Raw genomic sequence first — 21135 nt, 5'->3', positions numbered from 1 at the left:
TTATTATTCCCATTTAAAGATGATGAAACATGACATATAAAATGGTTAAATCAATTTTCACATAGGGATATCAGCAAAGTAGAGAAATAACCTGTTTGGGGAGATCAGTGCCGCTGTTGGTGATGGAAAAATATCTCCCTTCTGATTTCTTTATCTGCGGAAACTAAGATGTAATCTGAGACTTCTCCCTCCACCCCCACCCCCTAAAAACATGTTTTGGCCAATATTTTTCTCTTTTTAAATCACTTTTTTCTTCCTAGAATATCTTCAGAAAAGGCAAGAAATCTATCTAATGCTGTCAGGCCAACCGTTATCCTGAAAGTGCTGTCTTTGTGAAAATCAGTTTCTTAGGAGAGATGGAATGCCCATGCCATCCTTTTCTTCATGATATTTAGGAATCAAAAGTAAAATCTTTTTATTACAGACTGCAGCTACTCTGCTGTTACTAGTTGTGGTCTGTCTCTGTCACTAAATCTGCAATTTCTGCTGAGGGAGTCCTAGCCCTAATGGAGGCATCTGCCCAATACGTTTTGAAGGAAAATCTCACTGGGTTTTATCTAAGCCTAAATGAGAAGGCTGAGCACTATTAAATGAATAATGATACAAGATGACACTTCTTGTGACTCAATTTGCTTATTCCACAGATGGGAGGAGGATGTAACTATTTAGAAACAGTATTGTTTTTTGGAACATTGTGGGTTTAAAGTATATTTATATTAATATTGTCTGTAGGTCCTTTCCAGTCTCAGAAAAAGAACTTATTCCACAAAATTGTCAGCAAATATAAGCACAAAAAGGAGAAGCCTAATGTTCCAGAAAAAGGTATTGGTGCCTTCCATCCTCCATTAAGGTTTCTTGGCCACCTCCATTGTGAATTCATCTTTGAGTAATGCTTCTGTGCACCGCCTGTGCTTTTCCTCCCCTTTGCTTGCTTCCATGTCATCAGCTCCTGATATATGGGCATATTTGTTATTTCTAGAATCTGCAGCTAATTGCAAAGAGGTCTTTCATTTGGACTTATACTTAAATCCCATATTTGTGTCTATTTTCAGAGTTCAGTATGAAACCTAAAGTTGCCTTTTCTCATATGTATTTTGGTACATTGTGTAATTTAGTCTTCTTGAGCTCTTATCCACTCATTTTCTTTGACTATTCTCATTTTTCTCATGTTTGGCAGCCTTCGTACCTCATACCAGGACCATATTTTCCCACCTCCTACAACGTTACAGGTTCAGATTCATGTGAGAGTCCCACAGGTCCTATGAGTTCTCTGACACTTGATGGTTCTTGTCAAGGAGGATTCCACTCCTAAGTCATAACCTCCCCCCAATCTATATGCTTCATCGTTTGCCAGACTTCTTTCTGAGGACTTCAGCCACATAATTGTTATTTCCGGATGGCACTAGAGATGTATTGCTCGCTACCTTCCCTTTACTCTGAACATCTGTCTCATTGTTATGATTTCGATGGGCTCTTAAACCTCTTCATGGCTCACCTGAAGGTTTTTTTTCTTCACATAGTTTAGGACTCCTACTCTTTTTTCACATAAAAGAGAAATCTCATCTTGTTCAGTACAACCACATGTCCTAGGAGTCCGGCTTTCTTTAGCATCTCTCTGCATGTTAGTGTTGTGACTACCATGAGCCCACTCATCCAGTGCCCATTTGCATCCTCCTTGCATGGCCGGATGTGAAGGCTTCCATGTTTTTGGAATGAGGCTTTAAATGCAGCTAGCTGTCTCTCACGTGTAGACGTATGTGCCTGTGTTCCCATATGTAACATTTTACTTAATTTGGGTTTTATTTTCACCTCCACTTTGGCCTCTTAGTTTTGTTTTGTATATTAATATTTTTTTCTCTGCTTCCAGCGGATAGACATCACTCTTTAGGTAAAATGTCAGCTTTTATCATTCTCTTTTAACTGATCTTCAGATTTTCTTGATTAAAGTCATGGAAATTACCCAACAATGTATGTCATAAAAGTCATATTTGTTTATTTTTAATCTACTTTCTATATATTGCCTAATTATTTTAGTTGATAGATGTAGTTTCAAGAATTAAATAGTTGAAATAAAATTCTGCTTCATTTATGTGATGATGCTTTTTATTTAAGTTGTTTTATATATTGTTATTTTTGTAGTGTATGTTTTTATGGTAGGAGTAGAGTTTCACTTTCTTTTTTCTGTCATTGGTTTTAGGAAGTGGGGATAAATGGTCAAACAAGCAATTCTTCTTGGATGCCATTCACCCTACAGAAGGTACAGTATTCGTTGTTATCATTTCAGGTCATTTGTGCTGGAAATGGCATAATTTTTATAGGTTAAAAAGGTATACATTATACAGGTTCAACAACATTAGACCTGATCGTTCGTTATCAGATCATTTTAAATTTTTAAATCAAAAGTTATGTATTTTTGGCTTTGCTAAGAGGCCAGCAGTGTGTCGTGTAGAGTTAATTTGTCAAAGGGGGATTTGTAACCTTTGAGCCACTGTAACTAGATTTTTCATAACTAAAAATATTTCGTATTGCAGTTCATGTTGCAGATGCTTATGGGAGTCAGAACAGAGCAAGTGTGGGGATTGTCCTGGTTGTCTGGGCATGGGCAGACCTGTGGTAATTAATGGTGCCTGACCTGAGCTTCTTTCCCAGCCCACCTTTCGCTACCTCTGAAAATGTTCAAATGGAATGCCCCCAAGTCTCATATATAGCCAAAGAGAAGTACTGTATCAACTGGTATAACATTCTAGGTCCTAGGTGCAGATTTTATTTCCATATGACCCACAGTCATATTTATTTGCATGTTATCTAATTTCTATTAAAGATCGAACCCTCAGGTGAATGCTCATTTCTGTGACAGTTAAGGGGCCACCCTTCCCTTTTTCCCTTTGATTCCCTTTTTTTTTTATTGTAAATATTTTTAAAGAGCTGACCATTTTTGTGGTGCTTCATTAGGAGGTGATTAACTTGAAAACTAGAAGAGATCTTAGAGGTCATCCAGTTCGGCCCCTTTAATTTACTTATACAGAAAGGGGAACTTAATGAACATTCCACTTCTGTTAACTCCCAAATACACTCTTATTCCTTAATTAAAAGGGAAAAAAATTAAAATGCACAGTTAGCCTAAGTCATTTATCAAAAATATTGAAATTTGAGTTTATTTTATTGTAAACATGGAATTTTTTTGTTTGGTAGGCATAGTTCACATGAGCCATATGTCTGCTTTTATGTAGTCTACTTTTACAGAAAGTACCAGCAGTATATCTGTTTTCTGACCTGTTATTTCACATTAACAACCTCTGTGGAGTGTTATTTCTACACTTAGCCAGCAAAACAAAATATGAATTGTTGTGCTGCTCTCAGCATTAAATCTTGACATCCCAAAATTGGTATATATTAGCTCTTATGTATTTTAAAAATGTTCTACACAGACTCAAAAAATGTAAGGCACTAATGAACTATAAGAGAAATCTAAAGGAGGCATTTAAGACTATATTACTTCTTTCTTGAAATGATACTGTTCTAAATGTTTTCTTTTTTTTAATATTGAAAACCTTACCTCATATAAAATGGGGTATCATAGCATGTGCATTGTGGTAGAAAGAATGAATTAGGTAGGAATTAGGAGACCTGGCTGCTAGTCTCAGATTTGTCACTAGCAAGTTTTTTTTTTTCAGTAGGACAAATTGTTTCACCTCACTAGGATTCACTCTCCACATTGGTACTAAATGTGTATGTGATACGTATATTGAGGGGTGGGGTGCATGATGAGGTGTAATAATACATTAATCATAAGTTTTATTTCCCCTCTAACACATGATGATTTTATTACTGTACTATCTTGAGTGGGTGGTGTTAGGCTGAAAGTATGATAGTCCGAAACCCTAATTTTCTGCCCTTTGCGGGACAGAAATCTGTACATCAATTTTGAGTCTTCTAGGCAATGCCAAGTGTCTTGTTTGGAAATAGAGTTATGATTGGTGATATTTAATTATATTTATTATTAATGTATATGGAACAAAACTGTGGAGAACATTCATGTCCTTTACTGTAGAGTGCAGATTCATTTTATATAGCCAGGAAAAAAAGGAATCAGTTTGAGCACTGGAAATTACCAGTAATTTAAAGTGACCCTTTTTTTGTTACTTATTTTCATACCATCTCCTACATTTACTTGATCTGATCGGATGATAACCATGTGCTTTGTGAATTATCTAGGCTCTTTATTTCATCCTCTCTCTCACCTGTGGTCACATCACTGCTTATTAAAACTTTACTTTGCAGAGTATAAATACATAAGGACAGAAAATGAACCCATAATCAGGATAATTTTAACACGTGTAAGCCACCCTAGGCAAAGGTTAGACAGGAGTTGTTTGTAGCTGATGCCTGTAATAGAAATGTTGATGCAACTGAGTCTACACAGCTGTTCTATGTTCCTGACTTCTGTTAAAGCGGGTGACCTAAAGTTCACTGTGCTTTCTTTACACCACCTCGAGTATAATTGGCTTGCAATTCATATTTTTTTCAAAATATCAGAAATGTTTAGGTGCTTAGTAATCACATCTGAGGTTTAAAACATAAGCTTATAATCTGTTTTAAGCATTTTCCCCCATGCTTTTAAAATTCGAAATCACTAAACCATTTCTTGAAACTTCTGCTGATCATAAAAAAGATTGTCTATAGCCTGGAATTAAAGGTAAAATTTTTAGATAAACCTTGATGACCTAACTCTGCCACTGTACTTATCTTTCCACCAAGTTATAGTGTCATATGCTAATGCGTAAGCTAGAAATTTCAAACTATAATAATGATGATGATGATAATTAATACTTAGTATTACATTTTAGTTTCCAGAGGACTTTCACATATATTTTTTGTGAAAACTAATCTTGACAGCAGCCCCAGTGAATTAGGGAGGGCTCATTAACCCCAAATACATGATAAAGAATTGAAGTGTGAGCAACATAAGCAGAAAGGGAATAAACCAGTATTCTTTCCACTAAACCACATGGGCCACTACAGTTTCAATTTTTCAGGCCCTCATTTGGCTCCGATGTTGAAATTATAAATCCTATAAGAAAAAAACTCCTCAGACTAGGAATTTCCATAAGATTAGGTTTTTGGCAGTATATAAATCTCATTGCAGGGGAGAAAATCTGGGTTATAGTTAGACTTCTGAACATAATCCACAATATTCAGGTTAACTTGATCTCTTTTCTCAACTTCAGAATAGTTGCTACATAATTTGAGCAACGTCTCCTGGGATCTTAGATAAGGTTCATACATTTGATTCTTTTTCCTGTTCCACTCAGCATCTAACTGCATTTTCAGCTCACAGGAGACCAACTATAGGCAATGAGATTCTGGATTTGGCTGTAATAATTTCAGTGCAAGTTTGATTCCCCTGGTTGGAATGTGAATTCATGATTCCAGAGCACTCTATGGTTTCTAGGGTACAGTACAAAAAACTCACTCCACATTTGGGGAGCAGAGTTTGGAAAACAAGAGTCTCTTATTACCACATCCTTAATGATGCTCCCAGAGTGAGCTCACATTATCACTCTCAGATGATATGCTCTAAGTGTGTTATGATTATCATGGAGTGTGAAAACTAGCCCTGTGGACTTGTTTTGCAGTGCTTGGGTAGGTTTGTGTGTTCAACTACAAGCTGAAGGGAAATGACTTAATTTGTTTTTAGACGACAAAGCCTTCCTTCCCCCCACTATCCGCCCCCCCCCCCCACACACACACACATTTCCATTAATTTATCAGGGAGAAAAAAAAAGAAACTGGCTTATTCTCTTGATACTCACCTTTGGGCTTTTTCCCTCTCTGAGCTTTTTTCCATTCCCTGTCCCTTAGCAGCAAGCCTTCATTTGCTAATGTTGCTGGACTCAGATCCACTGTTCTGTCCAGACAACTACTTCTTTGACTTTAACCTTCCTGCCTTCTCCAGTTCTTGGGAAGGGTTCTCCCTAAGCGCTGACACTGAAGGCTATCATTGGTGTAGGCCACCAGACAAGACAGGATGTTCTGGTGATAACCCATGGCTCAAAGCTTGAAGCAGGACTGACTTTTACTTCCTCTTCCAAACTCTAACAAGATCACATTACATACTCTTTTCAAATGGGCCTACGATTACTTCTTGATCTGACAGTGTAGATTTAGGGAAGACGATATCTAGAGAGGTCGTATTTCCTTCTTTTCGGTGATTTTGGTGACAGCCTGCTTCACTCCTTGGCTATCTCCCAGTACACCAATCTCTAGGACCTGATGGTTGCTGGTATCTGTCAGCTGACCTGCCGTTGACGCCCCTGGTTCCATGTCTACTGGTTTCTAAGCCTCCCCTATTCCCAGTCTGCTTTTAGGCCTGAACTGTACCTCCCATCTTCCCTTTGTTGCCGTCCCTTGGCTTCTTCTTGTGTTTTTACCAACTCATCTGGAACACACAGGAAAAGGAGTAACAATTGAATAGAAATGAAACCATTTGAAGGCTCACCAAAAACAAAAAAGCTAACAGTCCTAGTTAAGGGAGTACCCTTCCCCAGCCTTGTGCCTCTGCAGCTGACTGAAGACTTGCTTTTCCCCTGGTTAGGACCCTGATTCTGGGCTATGTGGCAAAATGAAAAGAATTTCAGGGCTGTGTGGCTCCTTTAGAGCAGGGATCCCAAACCCCCAGGCCATGGACTGGCACGGGTCCATGGCCTGTTAGGAACTGGGCCACACAGCAGGAGGTGAGCAGACATTGAGCAAGCAAAGCTTCATCTGTATTTACAGAGGCACAAGGCTGAGGTAAGGGCAAGCCTTGAATCATATTTGATTGATGCTTTTATATCCTTTCTGTTGATATAATTGAACTTATTTCCCACTTATTTTGGAATGGGAAGCCTGGAATTAACCTCCTGAGGGCAAATTCTTACAAATTCATAGCCCTCCTTTCTCAAAGATGTACCTAAATCCATTAAGGAGCTAGATTAAAATTTTAAATGAAGGCTATGCAAATATTTATGCCAACAAGTACATTTTCACACCCTTATCCTTGCTCTGTTTTTACCCCATAATTATAGCTTTTTTTCTTCCTATGTTATGTATATTGTCTTATTTCCAATGTCTGCCTTCATATCTATCTTCTAATAAGCACCTAAAGTTATTCTCTAGGTTTAGTTTGCTCAGAGTTTTTCATGTCATACCTTGATTTTCTGAAGCACACTCCCCTCTTCTTGATTAAAAATGATTTCTATGCCTGTCTTGAGAGACTGGATAGTTAAAAAATGGAAGGATGCCTCTTTTCCCTGCCCAAGAGTTATTAGGCCACTGGAATTAAAAAAATCCCAATCATGAAACTTGACTATGTATATATAACCGTAAATACTTGCTATACTCCATAATCTGCATAGTCTTGTCTTACTTTGAATTTAAGGAAGTGGAGGGAGAGATGAGCTCCTAAGGAAATGGGTATATAAGACAGAAGCATTCCCAACCTGTTTGAACTGGAAACAAGTCTTTGGTAGCAAGTGTGCCCCTTACTCTTGACATAGTGATTCTTAGGATACAAAAGTATGTGTATCGTTAAATGATTTACTGATATTGCAGTTAGAGTCAGAGTCCCTAAAACTGACCTTTCCAGGAGCCCTGCTGACATGTGGTACTTCATTACATTATTTCACTAAGCATATTCACCTGGTCCTAGAACTCAGTGATTAAGGGAGAGTTTCATTAGATGCTGGCTCCACCAGTGTTAGTCACGTCCTTGCTGAACAGTCAGTATGTAAAAGAGGAGAAGGTCAGGCCTCAGTTTTTTTTCTGATCCGTCCAAGCTGGTGGTTGAAAGCAGACATTCCAGTGCTAACTGGGAATTTAAGAAACACATATTTAATCTCAGTTTCTTCAGAAGAAGAGAAACTTCTTTATCATCGTCTCCAGACCAGCTGGCCAAAAGGGTCTTAGATTGGGCCCCTGACCATATGTAGAAATTGTAGCTAGTTGGGACATAATTTATGCAGATTTGCATACACTGTCCTCCCCACTGAGAAGATATTATTCTAATGGCCTTTTGGTTCAGTTAAAGGTGGTGGTGGTGGAATAGGACTCTTAATTCTCTGTACTTAATCTATCAAAGCAAATATAAATATATTGAGAGGTATGGTATGGGTAATGTTTTATTTTTCCTTCTCCCCATTAGTACTTTGAAAACTCTAAATAAAAGTTCTGCGTTCATTCTGAAGGGTCAGACATTTAGAAATGTGTCCTCCCAACAGCAATGTTGGTGCCTTGTGTTTTTGTGTGTGACTATATATGTTTTGTCCTGTTTCAGCCATATTTACAGAAGACAAAAACACCGCAGAGCCTGCTTATAAGATTAAAATTGCCCCATCTATTACCTACACTCCAGAGCCAACAGCAGCACAAGAACCGCTGGTGGGCAGCCAAAAGAGAAAAGCCAGGAAAACCAAGATCACACACCTGGTCAGGACAGCAGATGGCCGGGTGTCACCAGCAGGAGGTACTTTGGGTAAGAAGAGGGAGCATTAGACAGAGATAACCAAAGCAAGCAGATAACCCTAGTGGCCACATTGGCCAGCAAATGACTTAAAAGCAAACTAAAAAATGGACCTGTTCTGTGGTTTTTGTCACAGCAACATTTTCTCTGTCTGGATCTCTCAAGAACTAGTTTTCTTACAGACTCCCAAATCTACATGTTTTAGTCCATGTTTTAAGTCATAGATATTTTTCTAAGAGCATGTCTGAAATTCCTAGAAAGGAAAGGTAATTTTTAAGACTGTCAGCGTCTCCTTCCTTTTCTCAGTATGCACAAAAACAGTCCTGGTTAACTAAATTCCCCGAAGATCTTAGGCTTTTTTTTTTTTAAAAAAAAAAACTAGGTGAGTCAGTATTTCTCCATGGTTCACAGTTCGAGTCACCATGAGCTAGATTATCAGGTATTTAAACCAATGAATTAAGGCACCTTAGAAAGCATCCAGCACTTGCTATAAAGCCTATTCAGACCATCAAGGGAGCTTAACTTTCAGTGAATTTCTCCATTTTCATTTGTGGCCTGTGGTCTGTTTATTGTTCCTGGTGGCCTCCTTGGCAGCAGAACTGCCAGAGGGCCCAAGTTAAGGAGTGGTGTCAGAGAGTGACACTGAGCATCCTCCCTCAAATCTTGGACTACTGCACTAACCACGGGTTAGTGGTCTTAGTGCTGCCTTTCTGCCTTTGTAGTACCTCTAGCATCTTATTCTGTTAGCCCTGAAGGAAGCGTCCCTCCCCCACCCTAATCCAGTTTCCAGAAAGAGGTCAAAAATCCATAATGACTTCTATGAATTAAAAAAAAAAATGTTTAAATGAGTATTTTTTGAGAGTAATATTTATAAATATCTGATTTAGATTAATGTAGTTGTTAATAGAGATTTGGTGTTTGCTGAGATAGAATTAGAGGACAGTTAGTGAACTCTGTGCACTTGTCTTGTGTTTTGCATATGTAGATTGTGAGAATCATAAAGCATATTAAAGACCCCCGATTTTACCCTATCATGTAAGAAATGAAGCTTAAAGAGGTGGAATTTTGTTTTTTGAATACTTCGAACAACTAAATAGAAGTAGGATGAGATAGACTAGAATCTAGTTTTCCTGTTAATCCAGGAGGCCTCTCCTTCCTTCCCTTTCTTCTCTAGGTTCTGTTTGTGATTTTCATTTTGTAAATGGTTATAGCCTCGCTCTCACTTATAAGAGTGAAAGATTTTAGAAAATATTCCTTTTTATGTAGAAAAGCACATAGCACTTTCATGTTAATTTAATATATGACATGTATTGGCTTTATCAATCATTTTATACAGTTAACAGGTTTTAAAAACCATGATAGCAATTTCTCTTCCTCTATAATACATAATACATAATAAAGTGTATTCACTTCCAACGGGTATATTTGCATAGCATTTCAGCCACCTCTTCATAAATCCGAGAGGGCCCTTTATCTTCCTTCCAGTAGGTCTTCAAAACAAAAATGATAATTTGTGATCTCATTGGAATTGATTAATCTCATTGAGATTAGCGTTGGCCATCCTAGTGTAACAACATACTGAGTGTCCAAGTTGCCGTGGTAGGGAATGGCATCATTAGAAATATTCGGTCACTTGGGCTTTTAAGGGCCCTTTTACAGCATCCATAGGCCGCTCTTGCAAAAGTCTCTTGAGTTTTATTTTGGCCAAAACCCATTTCTCCTCCTCAGTCCAAGACGGACCTATTCATTGACCTTGAATAAAACGGCTTCTCTTCTCCTCAGCTTCGGGGCACAGCGCTGCCCATAGCTGCAGTAAAGCTTAATAAAAAGATTTTGTTACTGTGGAAGAAGAGGTTCTGTAAAAGCCTTCATATTTAATGGATGACAAAAGTGAACAGTAAAGAATATCAGTTCATTTCACCTTGTCTAGCAGAGTTTTCTCTGTGTCTTTTCTCTGGAGAGAACAGAGAGATCTTCTCGTGATAGAGTTCCCTTTCGTTACAGAAGACAAACCAAAGGAACAACTGCAGAGGAGTCTGCCTAAAGTAACCGCGACAGGCTGCAATGACGAATGCGCACACAGCACCGAGGCTGCAGAGACGCGGAGCAGCACTCCAGAGATGCCGGCGGTGTCTGCGTTCTTCAGCCTGGCCGCGCTGGCTGAAGTGGCTGCCATGGAAAACGTGCACAGGTCAGTGGTGGAACGCCTTGCTCCACCAGGGTTCTGGGAGTCCAGCTTAGCTTCACTCTCTTCCATAGAGCACAAATGGAAAAAGCAACATTGAAACCTGAATCATCCTTTCTGACATGATTGGTGATATTTTTTCACAATGTATCGATGTTCATAAGACCTGGTTTAAGAACACTTTTGGTAATGTGACATATTACAAAATTGTACTATGCTAACGAGCAGTGTGGGAAAATATAAGGGACTATAACCAGCTAGGTATTTTATTTTGAATATATTATTCTGTGGCTAGACTTCATTTCAGTAAAGAGCCTGAGAGAACAGAGAAACAGTATTATTGTCTAATCATTAAGCATGAGATTTGGGTTTGAGTCCTAGCTCTGTCACCTGCAAACTACAAAAGCCTTGAGCAAGATCATTCACCTCTTTACCCTCCGATTTTTTCTTTTATAAAATGGAGATCAGTGTCCCAGTGCTAGCAGACAATAAGCATCCCCATTGAGGATGGTGTCGGTGGCAGTGATGGTACCAGCAAAAGAAAACAGTGGAAGAAGAGCATCTTGGCATCTGCCGTGGCAGGCAAAAGGCCTGCGTTTTTCTTTCACTCTCTGTGGTTACTACAAAGTAGTTTATTTCTCTGGGCCTCAGTTTTCTCATCTTACATTGAGCATAATGATATCCCTAAAGAATCACAGAGTTCTAAGGATCAGCCAAGATCATAGATGTGAAAGCTTTTTGAACTTGGTAAAGGCTCACAGAAAGTATATTCAGTTCTAAGTGCATAATTGGGTATTCTGCTACTTAATGGATCCTTTAGGAAGGCAGCAAAGCTTTTTGTAAACTCAGATATTTCATATTTTTTTGAGAGTGGATTACCCACATACGAGCTACTTTCTTGGCCTTTCAGTGTTCAGTACAAAAGAGCTTGAAATCCAGTACAACTTGTATACCCACCTGGTGGGCTCAGTTCCCCTTTTTCACACAGCTTTAGGAGGCCCCGACATAAGCCTCGTTTGCATCTTGCTCTTTACCTGTCACATTACAGTTCTTGTGCTTCCTCACAGATAGCCTCTAGATATTTCCAAGAAGTCCAATTCCTTTTTCATGTGTACACTGCAAGTGCCTAACAGCAAGTGAATGCTGACAGACATTGTTAAAATCTTCTTTAAGTCTCTTGAGGGAGATAACACAAAGACATTTCTTCACTCACGGAGTTTTATAGTGGAGTACGAAGAACAAACTCAGACACATACAAAAAGAATTAAATATATGCCCGAGGGGTACTAACTGCCCTTATAAATTGTGGAAATATAAGAATTCTAAGGAGCGTCATGATTCAGGTCTCAGAAAAGGCTACCCCACATTCACCCTTGCTGCTACCAGTGTTCCCTTGTGATTGTGACTATGGCCGTACCATCACTGTCAAACAGCCTTCCGTGACTTCCAGTTTGCAGTAGCAGAGAGCCCCAGCTTTTCATTCTTTCCCCCACCGCCTCACCTCCCTGCCCCACAGTCACATGGAATCTCTTGATCCTGTCTAGATAAGCTAAGCCCTTTGTACCTCCTCCTTTCGGGCAAAGTTCAGCTCCTCCATCCAGCTCTCGTTCTGCATTCTCCGTACATACCTTTCTTACACCACCTGTCACGTTAGTTTGTAATTATATGGTAATGCTTCTGTCTCCTTCCAGTATATTCTGAAAATAAAGCACTTATTTTATCCTTAATGTCCCCAGCTTCCTTAGTTCCTGTTACATCAGTGGATGAACAAACAGATGAATGGGTGAATGAATAAATGAGGTGTTAATTAGCTAGCAGGCATAAAAAACATGATTTTTTTTAACCTCTCCATTAGAAAGAATAATATTGCTTACTAGAATTTTACCCCCTCCCCCTATATAACAAATGGTTAGTTTTCTCAATATCTAGAAAGGCAGGATGGCCTCTCCCCCCACACTCTCAAGATTTTTAGTTGTAACTCTAACCCCCCTACCTGTTAAAGCAAAGCCACCAGGCTGCTCTCTGCCTATAGACTTAATGTAATTGTACCTGATTGCACATCAATTAATTATTGCTTAGGCATCACCTGGGTTTCATGATTTAGAAGGGTGATCAAGAGTTAGAGGTAGAAATATATTATCTGCACGAATTTGTCACAAGAAATCTTAATATTAGGTTCAGAAACCAACGTAGAAAGTTTTACAAAATGCAGCAAGTTGGAACTTGAGTAAAACTTTGTTGAGAGCCTGTTTATGAGGAGTTTTATAAAGAGGAAGGTTCATTAAACTTTATCCTAAAATCAGCCCCACAAGGTTGGTCTTTTTTGGCCCATTTTAATGATGGCCCAGATAGTTAATTAGCTTGCTGAGAACACACAGCCAAACGGAGGTAGCATTTGAACACAAGTCTTTGAACTCCAGTGTCTTTGCCTTTGCTCCAGTGTGATGCTTTAACAAGTATCTCTCATGCCATGGAAAATCAGGAAGAACTTCCCCTAACCCTTCCTCTGGGCACTGGACCCATCAGTTGCAGCCACATCATTCTTTCCCATCACACTCCTGGCTTCTTTTTCTAATGATTAAGCTGAGCTTTCCACTTCAATTTCCCTGTTTCGCTCTCACTCTATCTTCATTTTCTAGCTTTTACTTTCTCATGTTTCACTTTCCCTTTTTTTTGTTGTTTCCTTTTCTAAAACTTATTAAAAATTTTTTTGGCTTTTGTAATATTATATTTGTAATCTTAAAGGTAAAAAAAATATTGCTGTAATTTCATCTTTCTTGAACAGATTGAGCATATCGAACAGTTGGTACTCACAGCATCCCCACATGAATAAACAGATTAATCCAGGGATTTGATTATAACACACGTTTTGTTTTTCTGAAATCTTAATATCTTAGGCTAAGTGATCATTGGATTCTGAAATCCCCAAATGTTGTCATTTATCTCCATTATTTTTCTTATCTGTGCATCAAGAGAATGAAATTGGATATAGTTATGGAGCATATGTAATGTGAATTTTAAAATAGCACCTTTTGTTATGCATAATCTGAAGATACTGTATTGAAATAGTCAAACCAATGAAAATATTGCTTTATACCTCTTCCTTTTGCTATGACACCCATTTTCAGTGCGATTATGTGCACTCCGGGCCACTGTAGGCCCGAGCAGTGGGTGTGCATCGTGCGGGCTTGGTAGGCCTGTTGGGAGATGTCAAGGAGGTTCCCAGTCTTATCTTTTTAGAATGAGAACTTCCATAGAAATTACCAAGAATTTTAAACAGTTTATAATAGTTTTGTTATAACCACGAAATAAATTATATTTTTATCCTATTCATTAAACAAAAGCTGAATGAAAAATCAGCTGTGTCCCATGTATTTCCAGTTGATTTTGGCCCAAGTTGACTGGATTTTCCCGCATTCTAAAATTCATTTGGTACTAGCCTTCTTCCCCTGTACATTTTCTTTACATATGCCTGTGAAAAATTTTTTTTTTTTTAAGTTTGGAGGGTGTCAGTGTTTTCATTTATTTTTTCAGAGTCACTCTCCACCTCTTTTTCTTTAGGAACCATTACTTTTATTGGCTTTAAGTTTTAAATTGAGTTTATTATTATACAGCTTAAGAAATGAGCCTGGAGGTTATTAATTAGTATAGGAGAGTTTTCCCCTCAGGCAGCTCAAGGAAAGGAACATGTCATTTTTTTAATATCGGTGGATCGAGAAGATTATTGTCCCAGAACCTCAGCCCTTGATGTAAACTTTCCCCTTAGGGAATTTCCTCAAATCCATTGGTGCTTCAGGTTTGATCTTGACAATATTTAATTGAGGACAGAATATGTTGTGCTGTCGTGGGAAGGGAATTGAAATAAGAAATCCCATATATATATATATATATAGAGAGAGAGAGAGAGAGAGAGAGAGAGAGAGAGAGAGAGAGAATGCTGTAGAGACAAAATTGGTTTTAATTAAATGACGTAAGTAAAAAGTCAGCAGTAGTGATTACACAAGATATTGGAAAGTTCTTTGTTATTCATTTTCCTCTCCTATTTGTGATAGCACACACTGAATAAGTGATTTCTTTTTTCTTCTGCTTTACAGAGGTCAGAGGTCAACTCCGCTCACCCATGATGGCCAGCCAAAAGAAATGCCACAGGCTCCTGTACTTATTTCCTGCGCTGACCAGTGAAGCGCCCTTTAATTGTAAAACATTGTGCTTTACCTACTACCCTAGCCTTGTCTTTACCGAGGGATGCTAGTGAATCCATGTGGTGGAAAATACAGACTGCAAACAAGTGCTTGTTACCCTACACGGCCCAGATTCACTTGAAGCAGAAGTTAGCCTCCTGGGCCCATTTGTTCTTTCAGAACCCAGATTCTTTGAGGGTGATGTTATCTGTCTGATAATGAACAGAAATGGAATGATCCTGGAGCTTTGCTTTCTATTGAAGGCTTTTGGCAGTAATAGGTGGTAACTTGGTAAAAGGCTGCCTTTACTGTAGCTCATCCAGCATCTCTTTTACCAACCAGAGAGTGTGAAACTAGTTTCATATAATACCTAGTTATTCTTTCAAAACAACAAAAAAACAAAAACTGACGCACTGCACTAGTTATTATTAGATATTCTTAGTCTTTTTTGTACATGGAGATTTGAGTTATAAGATGGTTTATATAATAGGTTATACCTACATTTATATTGTAGAATAATATTAAAAAGCCTGTTGCGAGACTCCCACGCAGCACGGGCAGGCAGATGTACCATTGTTAGCGGTGTATGCTCGGCCTCGTGGTCCATATATTCTGCACTTTTATATTTGCCACCAGAGTGGTAGTTTGCTGGCAAAAAAAGAAAGGAAAAAAGTTACAATTCTTACAAGCAGAATTTTTTTCTTAGCCTTGAGTGACCAAGAAGAATTTGCTTGGGGCAAATTGTGGCAGATATTTTCCCAGACAGGGGAAGAGTCCTGCAGATTACAGATTACTGGTGTTTTCATGCCTTGAGGATTCTTTTATTTTTACACAAGGGTCGAAGTGACCAATGGATTGTTCATACAAACAAGAAAAAAAAAGAAAAATATTATTCAGAAGTGACCTTAGTATTACTTCACTATTCTGAACACATTGAAGACACTCACTTCGTGTGGACGTTGAGCCACAGACCTTTTCCATCCATCCCAGACTGGACGGGTAGCAATTGCTATGCACAGCCTAACTGGCACTGCAGGTTTTTAGAGCCATTTTGAGTTTGTGTTCTTAAGGAGGTATTGAGTAACTGATAAGGGAGGTGTGCCTGACCAGAGTGGGACTGTCAGTCATAGACCCACCTGCAAGTTTCTGTTTCCTTTTTGTGTTTTGTTGCTTTTGAACATAAAACCAACCATACATAGGCCAGTGCCAAGTGGATTAACTGGCTTAGAACATTCAGCATATCGACTTAACCACCTGACATTCACAATGTCTTGTTTCCTAGCAACAGATGCAAAGTGATAAATCAAAATTAGTCAGAGGCTACAGATTTTACAGGGTATTTGTACCATAGCACAAAGTATTTCCCCACTCTTACATCGTAGCACAAACTACCAAATTTCAATTATTGGATTCCAGCAATAATTTTTATTGGTTTTCAAACTGGCGGAATTTTGATAGTGTTAGTTCAAGTTTGAAGCTTTTGAATTAGATCTCTAAATGATGACAGTTTACAAGGTTTTATCTAGCTTTCTTATTTATACTTGACTGAATTGTAATGATGATTTTTTTCTAATTGTAATTTGACCTAATAGCCATATAAAAATGACTCTAGTAGTACTAAGTTTAGCTTCTCATGGTTGTAGATATTACTACAGTTTCAGTGCTGGAAAATATGTGCAACATACTAACAGAGTTGAAGAAGCATATATAGAGAGAGGTTTTTTTCAAAGCAGGTAAAGAGGACAGCAGAGCATTGGAACAGTGTTCTCCAAAATACATACTCATTGTGGGTGTGGAGGAAGAAGGAATTAGTAAGCAAGGTTAATCAGAGGTTAAAGCTTAACCCCATTCACATAGAAATAAATCAGGTGAGCAGCCCCAGATTTCAGCATAATGTTTTTACTGTGATGCTGTTTTATTAATATTTTCTAAATCTAAAAACACAAAGTGAATGTGTGGAAATTGCTGGGTCCCAGTGTTGGTGGCTGTTGGGAGTTTTTGGACCACTTGCTAGCAATGATTTTAAAATTATTAGCTAAAATCCAAAAAAAAAAAAAAAAAAAAAAACCAAACCAACAACAAAAATTGTATGGTGCAGAACATGCACCTTGACAATGGTACTAACTTGTTATTCTATAGAACATGTTAGAATAGATCTATTTTTGCCAGAGCACCCTTCTTCAGTCCTCTGATTACATTTCACTAGAGTTCCTCAAGAGATTGCTGTATATTCATGGAACCTTTTTTTAAAAAGAAGCAAAGCAAAAGATTACTTTTTTCTATGTGATTAATATCTTACTTGATCTGCTTTTCCTAAACCTCAGTGGCTTTTCCCTTAAGCAGGGGTGGGATGGGGAGGGCAACAACTGGATATGACTGTTTTCAGATACTTAAAAAAAAAAAACAACCTTTTTGTAGAAATGCTTAATTTTTAAGCGTTTATTTAGGCACTGAGAGTAGCAGAAATCCTGCAAAGCTTTATAGTCCTTTAGACACTCGCCTTGTTGTTTCTCTGAGTGGAAGTCTTGATTTCAATATTAGTGCTTTTCTCATGCCCTGAATCCTCTGGGAAGGGGCGTTGGTATTTTCAGGTAACAACATTTGTTAGCTTGAATATTTCAGACCAACATGTAGTTTCTTCACCTTTATCATTTTCATTTCATTTCTCTCATTCTTCTTTACTTTGGAAAATCGTATTGCTATGGTGTGTACCTTAATCTGCCGGCAAACACCATCTACACTAACATTTGTCCCATAAGCATCCTCAAGAGAAAAAGTTGTTGCACCTTATGTATATCTCAAGCAAACCAAAATATGCTCTTCTGCTATGTTTTATTCTAAATCGTTGTATCATATCTTTCTGAAACCATTCTGATTTAGTTGAAATTATCAATATTTATGCTTTTAACCTTAATTTCCGGATTCAAACCTGTATATAAATCTTTTGAAAAAAATTGTCCTAGCCCTTCTCTGTGATGCTGGAAGTGGATGATATAGTCTCAGATGGAGACACAGTACTGTTTCAGTTTCCTTTAGCCTTTTATTTATTTAGTTATTCCGGATATTTCCTATGTAATTTTGAAGTGTGTAGAGTATATTATAGTAACTGAAGCTGAAGCTCTAAGAAGCTGAGTGAAAGAAAAAATACTGTAAGACATCCTTTTAAAGTTTTTATTTGTTTGGATACTGTAATGAGATCAGGAAAAGGAAAAAAATGTCCCACAGCCGCATTGAAGGTACAGGTTCTTATCCCCAAATTAGGTTAGTTCCCAGATTTTTAGATCAAATCTGTTAATTCATTAAAGTCCCTATTGTGATTCTGACAGTCTCTTCCCCCTACAAATATCAGGAATATTTTATTTAGTCCTGTCAGATGAGCTTTCTACCAATGCCATCTCAAAGCTGAAATGCTGACATCATTCCCATGTTACCGCTGATACTCCAGTTCCTGCCATTAAAACTGGTAGAGGAAAAAAAAGTGATGGAACACTATGAACAACAAGGAGCATCTGAGTGGCCTAGTTATTTAGAATCCAACATGTCTGATCCTGTCATTTTCTTAGATGCTACTCTGCCGAAGTCACAAAATTTTGTTTGCACTCTGCAGTCGTTGGCTCATCGTATGACAATGTTTGCATCTCTGTAAAATCTGAAGCAAATTATAAGTTGATACAGAACCAGAAGGAAGCTGAAAACTGAATGACATGTTTTGTTTATACAGTATGTGTGGGGGAGGGGAGGGATGGGAAATATCAAATTGCTGTGTTCCAAGTTTGGCATTTGGCATTAATGTGAAGCAGTGGGACCATGCTGCCTGCTAAACTACTGTATGAATCCTAAGTGTTCTGGAGACCAGCAGCTAGAGGCTAGAGGCTGGAGGCTGGCATCCATACACCAGAGGAGAGACACCTCCTCTTCACAGAGAATCAGGAAGGCAGAGAGGAGAGGGGCCTGGAGTCCTCATTTATAAAGGAAAAGTTGGGGTGTATGTGATGTTCTCAAGGAGATTCAGCTTTGATTGCACTGCTCCACAGAGCCCTCAGATAAGGCCAATCCTAATGGGCTACCTCGGCTTTAAAAGTTAATTTCAGTTAAGTTGTTTCAAAGGTTTGTCTTTTGCTTCTACCCTCAGTGCCACTTTTTTCCACTGCAGTGTTTTGACTTCACAAACCGCCTTCTCCAGAGAGAACAATGTATTGCTGAAAATGGGCAATAGAAGCAAATGCTGTTATTACATTTGACATATAAAGTATTCAGAGTAACTGCTAGGTGGCAATTAAATTTTAGCTTTCCCCACATAGGACTTTGTTTTGCACCTTATGAAGAGTGTACTAATTGTTAATTAATTAGATGTTGCTTTTATTTATACAAGCATTCCCAAAGAATTAGATATGGATTTTGTTTTTATCTGAGTTTGGGACTTTTAAAAATTATCTTACTTAGATTGACTAACATTATACTTATAATAAAAAAAGAAACAGTTGTTCAGTTCATCTCACCAGATCTGTCTGGTGAAGTATTCAGGGTTTGATGGACTGCTTTGCTTTAGTTTGAAAGTGATACTAAGTTCATTATACTCCATGATAAATGACCTTGTCCTTTTCACTGGGGACATTATCTTCCTTATGTTTCAGAACAAAGAAGCAACAAAAGAGTGAATAACAAGACCAATATTTCTGACTCCTTCATACACTTCCATGTGTTTTTACTATGCTTCCCTTAAAAATATACATATTCTCACACACACAAAATTTCCTTTACTGGCCAAATATTATTTGTGGTGGAAGAGGAAACCTTGTACTTACTTAAAAGTCCTTATGGCCACTGTTTTCTTGGGGCAGTCAGTGGCCAAAACTGATCCTGCCTTCAAATTGATTTTCTTGCACAGAACTAGTCGTGAACATACCTACTCTTTCCAAAGATTTCTTAATAACTTGGGCCAGGACTGGTTACTGAGTAACAAGGACCTAATTCAACACCTCCAAACCCTCCCACCCTCACTACAAATCTTACCTCACAAGCTCTAAATCAGAGATGTGCATGCTTCACAAACTAACACAGAGCTCTCTTCGTGGCCCCCCGGAGGGGCTGGCTCCTGCCCCCTGACACCTCACATTGGTGCCTCAGGCTCTTGAGAGTGGCAGAACTGGGGCTAGGGAAGGTTCACGATCTGGAGGTCAGCACATGCTCAGCAACATTTTTCTCGTTTCATTAGCACTAAAGTCTCTTGCTCTCAGGAATTTGTCAAAGAATAAAAACCACCTGAGATTCCACATGCCAGATTATGAACTTCCTCATAGGTTTGAATTGCTTATTTGTCATGATTAATCATAGCTTCATTTGACCACCAGGTCTCAAGTCTGTTGACAGTTTCAGCATGATCGAATCGCTCATTTGTTTTTTTTTTTTTTTTTTTTTTGCTTTCAGAAATTGGCTTGGTTCTCTTTAGAGTTGGTGTAAACATGCCATGTAATAAATGATTTCCACTTAATGGTACAACAGAATTATTGCTTTCTTAGATGTATGTGTAGTAAAAGTCAATATACACATTTATATAATTTCTTTCTTCAAAATCTTATACTTAATTTGATATTTCTAAAAATTGCACATGTAAGTCATGTGTATAACATGCTAAAGTACTTTAACTGTGATCTTAAAAATGAATAAAAATATTTAATAAAAATTTGAAATATTTTAAAGATATTATTCAAATATATTTCTTTATGTTCACACTCCTGACCATAGAGTATGTGCCTTCAACATGCCATGTTCACTGAAAGCAGTAGGGAAAAACACTTGCACAAAAGGGAGCTACTTCAGAGCATCGGCGATGGTGTCCCCTAGACTGTTGGTCGGAGACCCACCACGGTCCGATCAGCTTCAGTTGCTTTTCCCTAGTGAGCAGAAATCAACCAGACAGAAGGAAAATTTGTTTCAGCCTGCCCCTCAGGATAAGAATCCTTAAAGTACCTCCCTGGGAAAAGTGTGACCTGAACATACCGTCTCGCCATGAATTATAACAACTTATGGAAGTGATAGCATTCAGACCATATAAACCTAAAATATAAACTCAGACCTCATATTTGCTGCATACGGTGTTCCTGAACCTTAGAAGCTTGGGTGTGGTTTATTTTTTGAGAGTGTGCATTCTCCCTCTCTCCACACACACACAGACACACTAGAAATACATGTATAATATAATGATATATCAAGTAGGCTTTGCATTCAGACAGGCTTGTCTTCAAATTCTGACTCCACCATTTCCCACT

General features: G+C 38.2%; 1 protein-coding gene across 13 annotated transcripts in view; it reads left to right on the top strand.

Moving 5' to 3' along the window:
* The window catches only part of BBX (BBX high mobility group box domain containing), a 240394-nt gene extending 219829 nt beyond the window's left edge, over positions 1–20565 (top strand). For 9 of the 13 annotated variants that reach the window (XM_016118974.2, XM_036219536.1, XM_036219535.1 and 6 more), the window contains 4 exons: positions 2198–2257; positions 8315–8512; positions 10505–10691; positions 14780–20565. In XM_016118974.2, coding sequence (XP_015974460.2) covers positions 2198–2257; positions 8315–8512; positions 10505–10691; positions 14780–14867 — 533 coding nt within the window. In that variant the 3' untranslated portion in view covers positions 14868–20565. Of the gene's footprint in view, positions 1–732; positions 823–2197; positions 2258–8314; positions 8513–10504; positions 10692–14779 lie in introns of all 13 variants that reach the window. The other 4 variants (XM_016118964.2, XM_036219534.1, XM_036219533.1 and 1 more) reach the window with 4 other exon arrangements.
* Positions 20566–21135: the final 570 nt, after the last annotated feature.

This window comes from Rousettus aegyptiacus, unplaced genomic scaffold (assembly GCF_014176215.1).
Source record: "Rousettus aegyptiacus isolate mRouAeg1 unplaced genomic scaffold, mRouAeg1.p scaffold_m13_p_4, whole genome shotgun sequence".
NCBI classification, from domain to species: Eukaryota; Metazoa; Chordata; class Mammalia; order Chiroptera; family Pteropodidae; genus Rousettus; species Rousettus aegyptiacus.
This window is presented reverse-complemented; position numbering and strand designations above follow the sequence as displayed.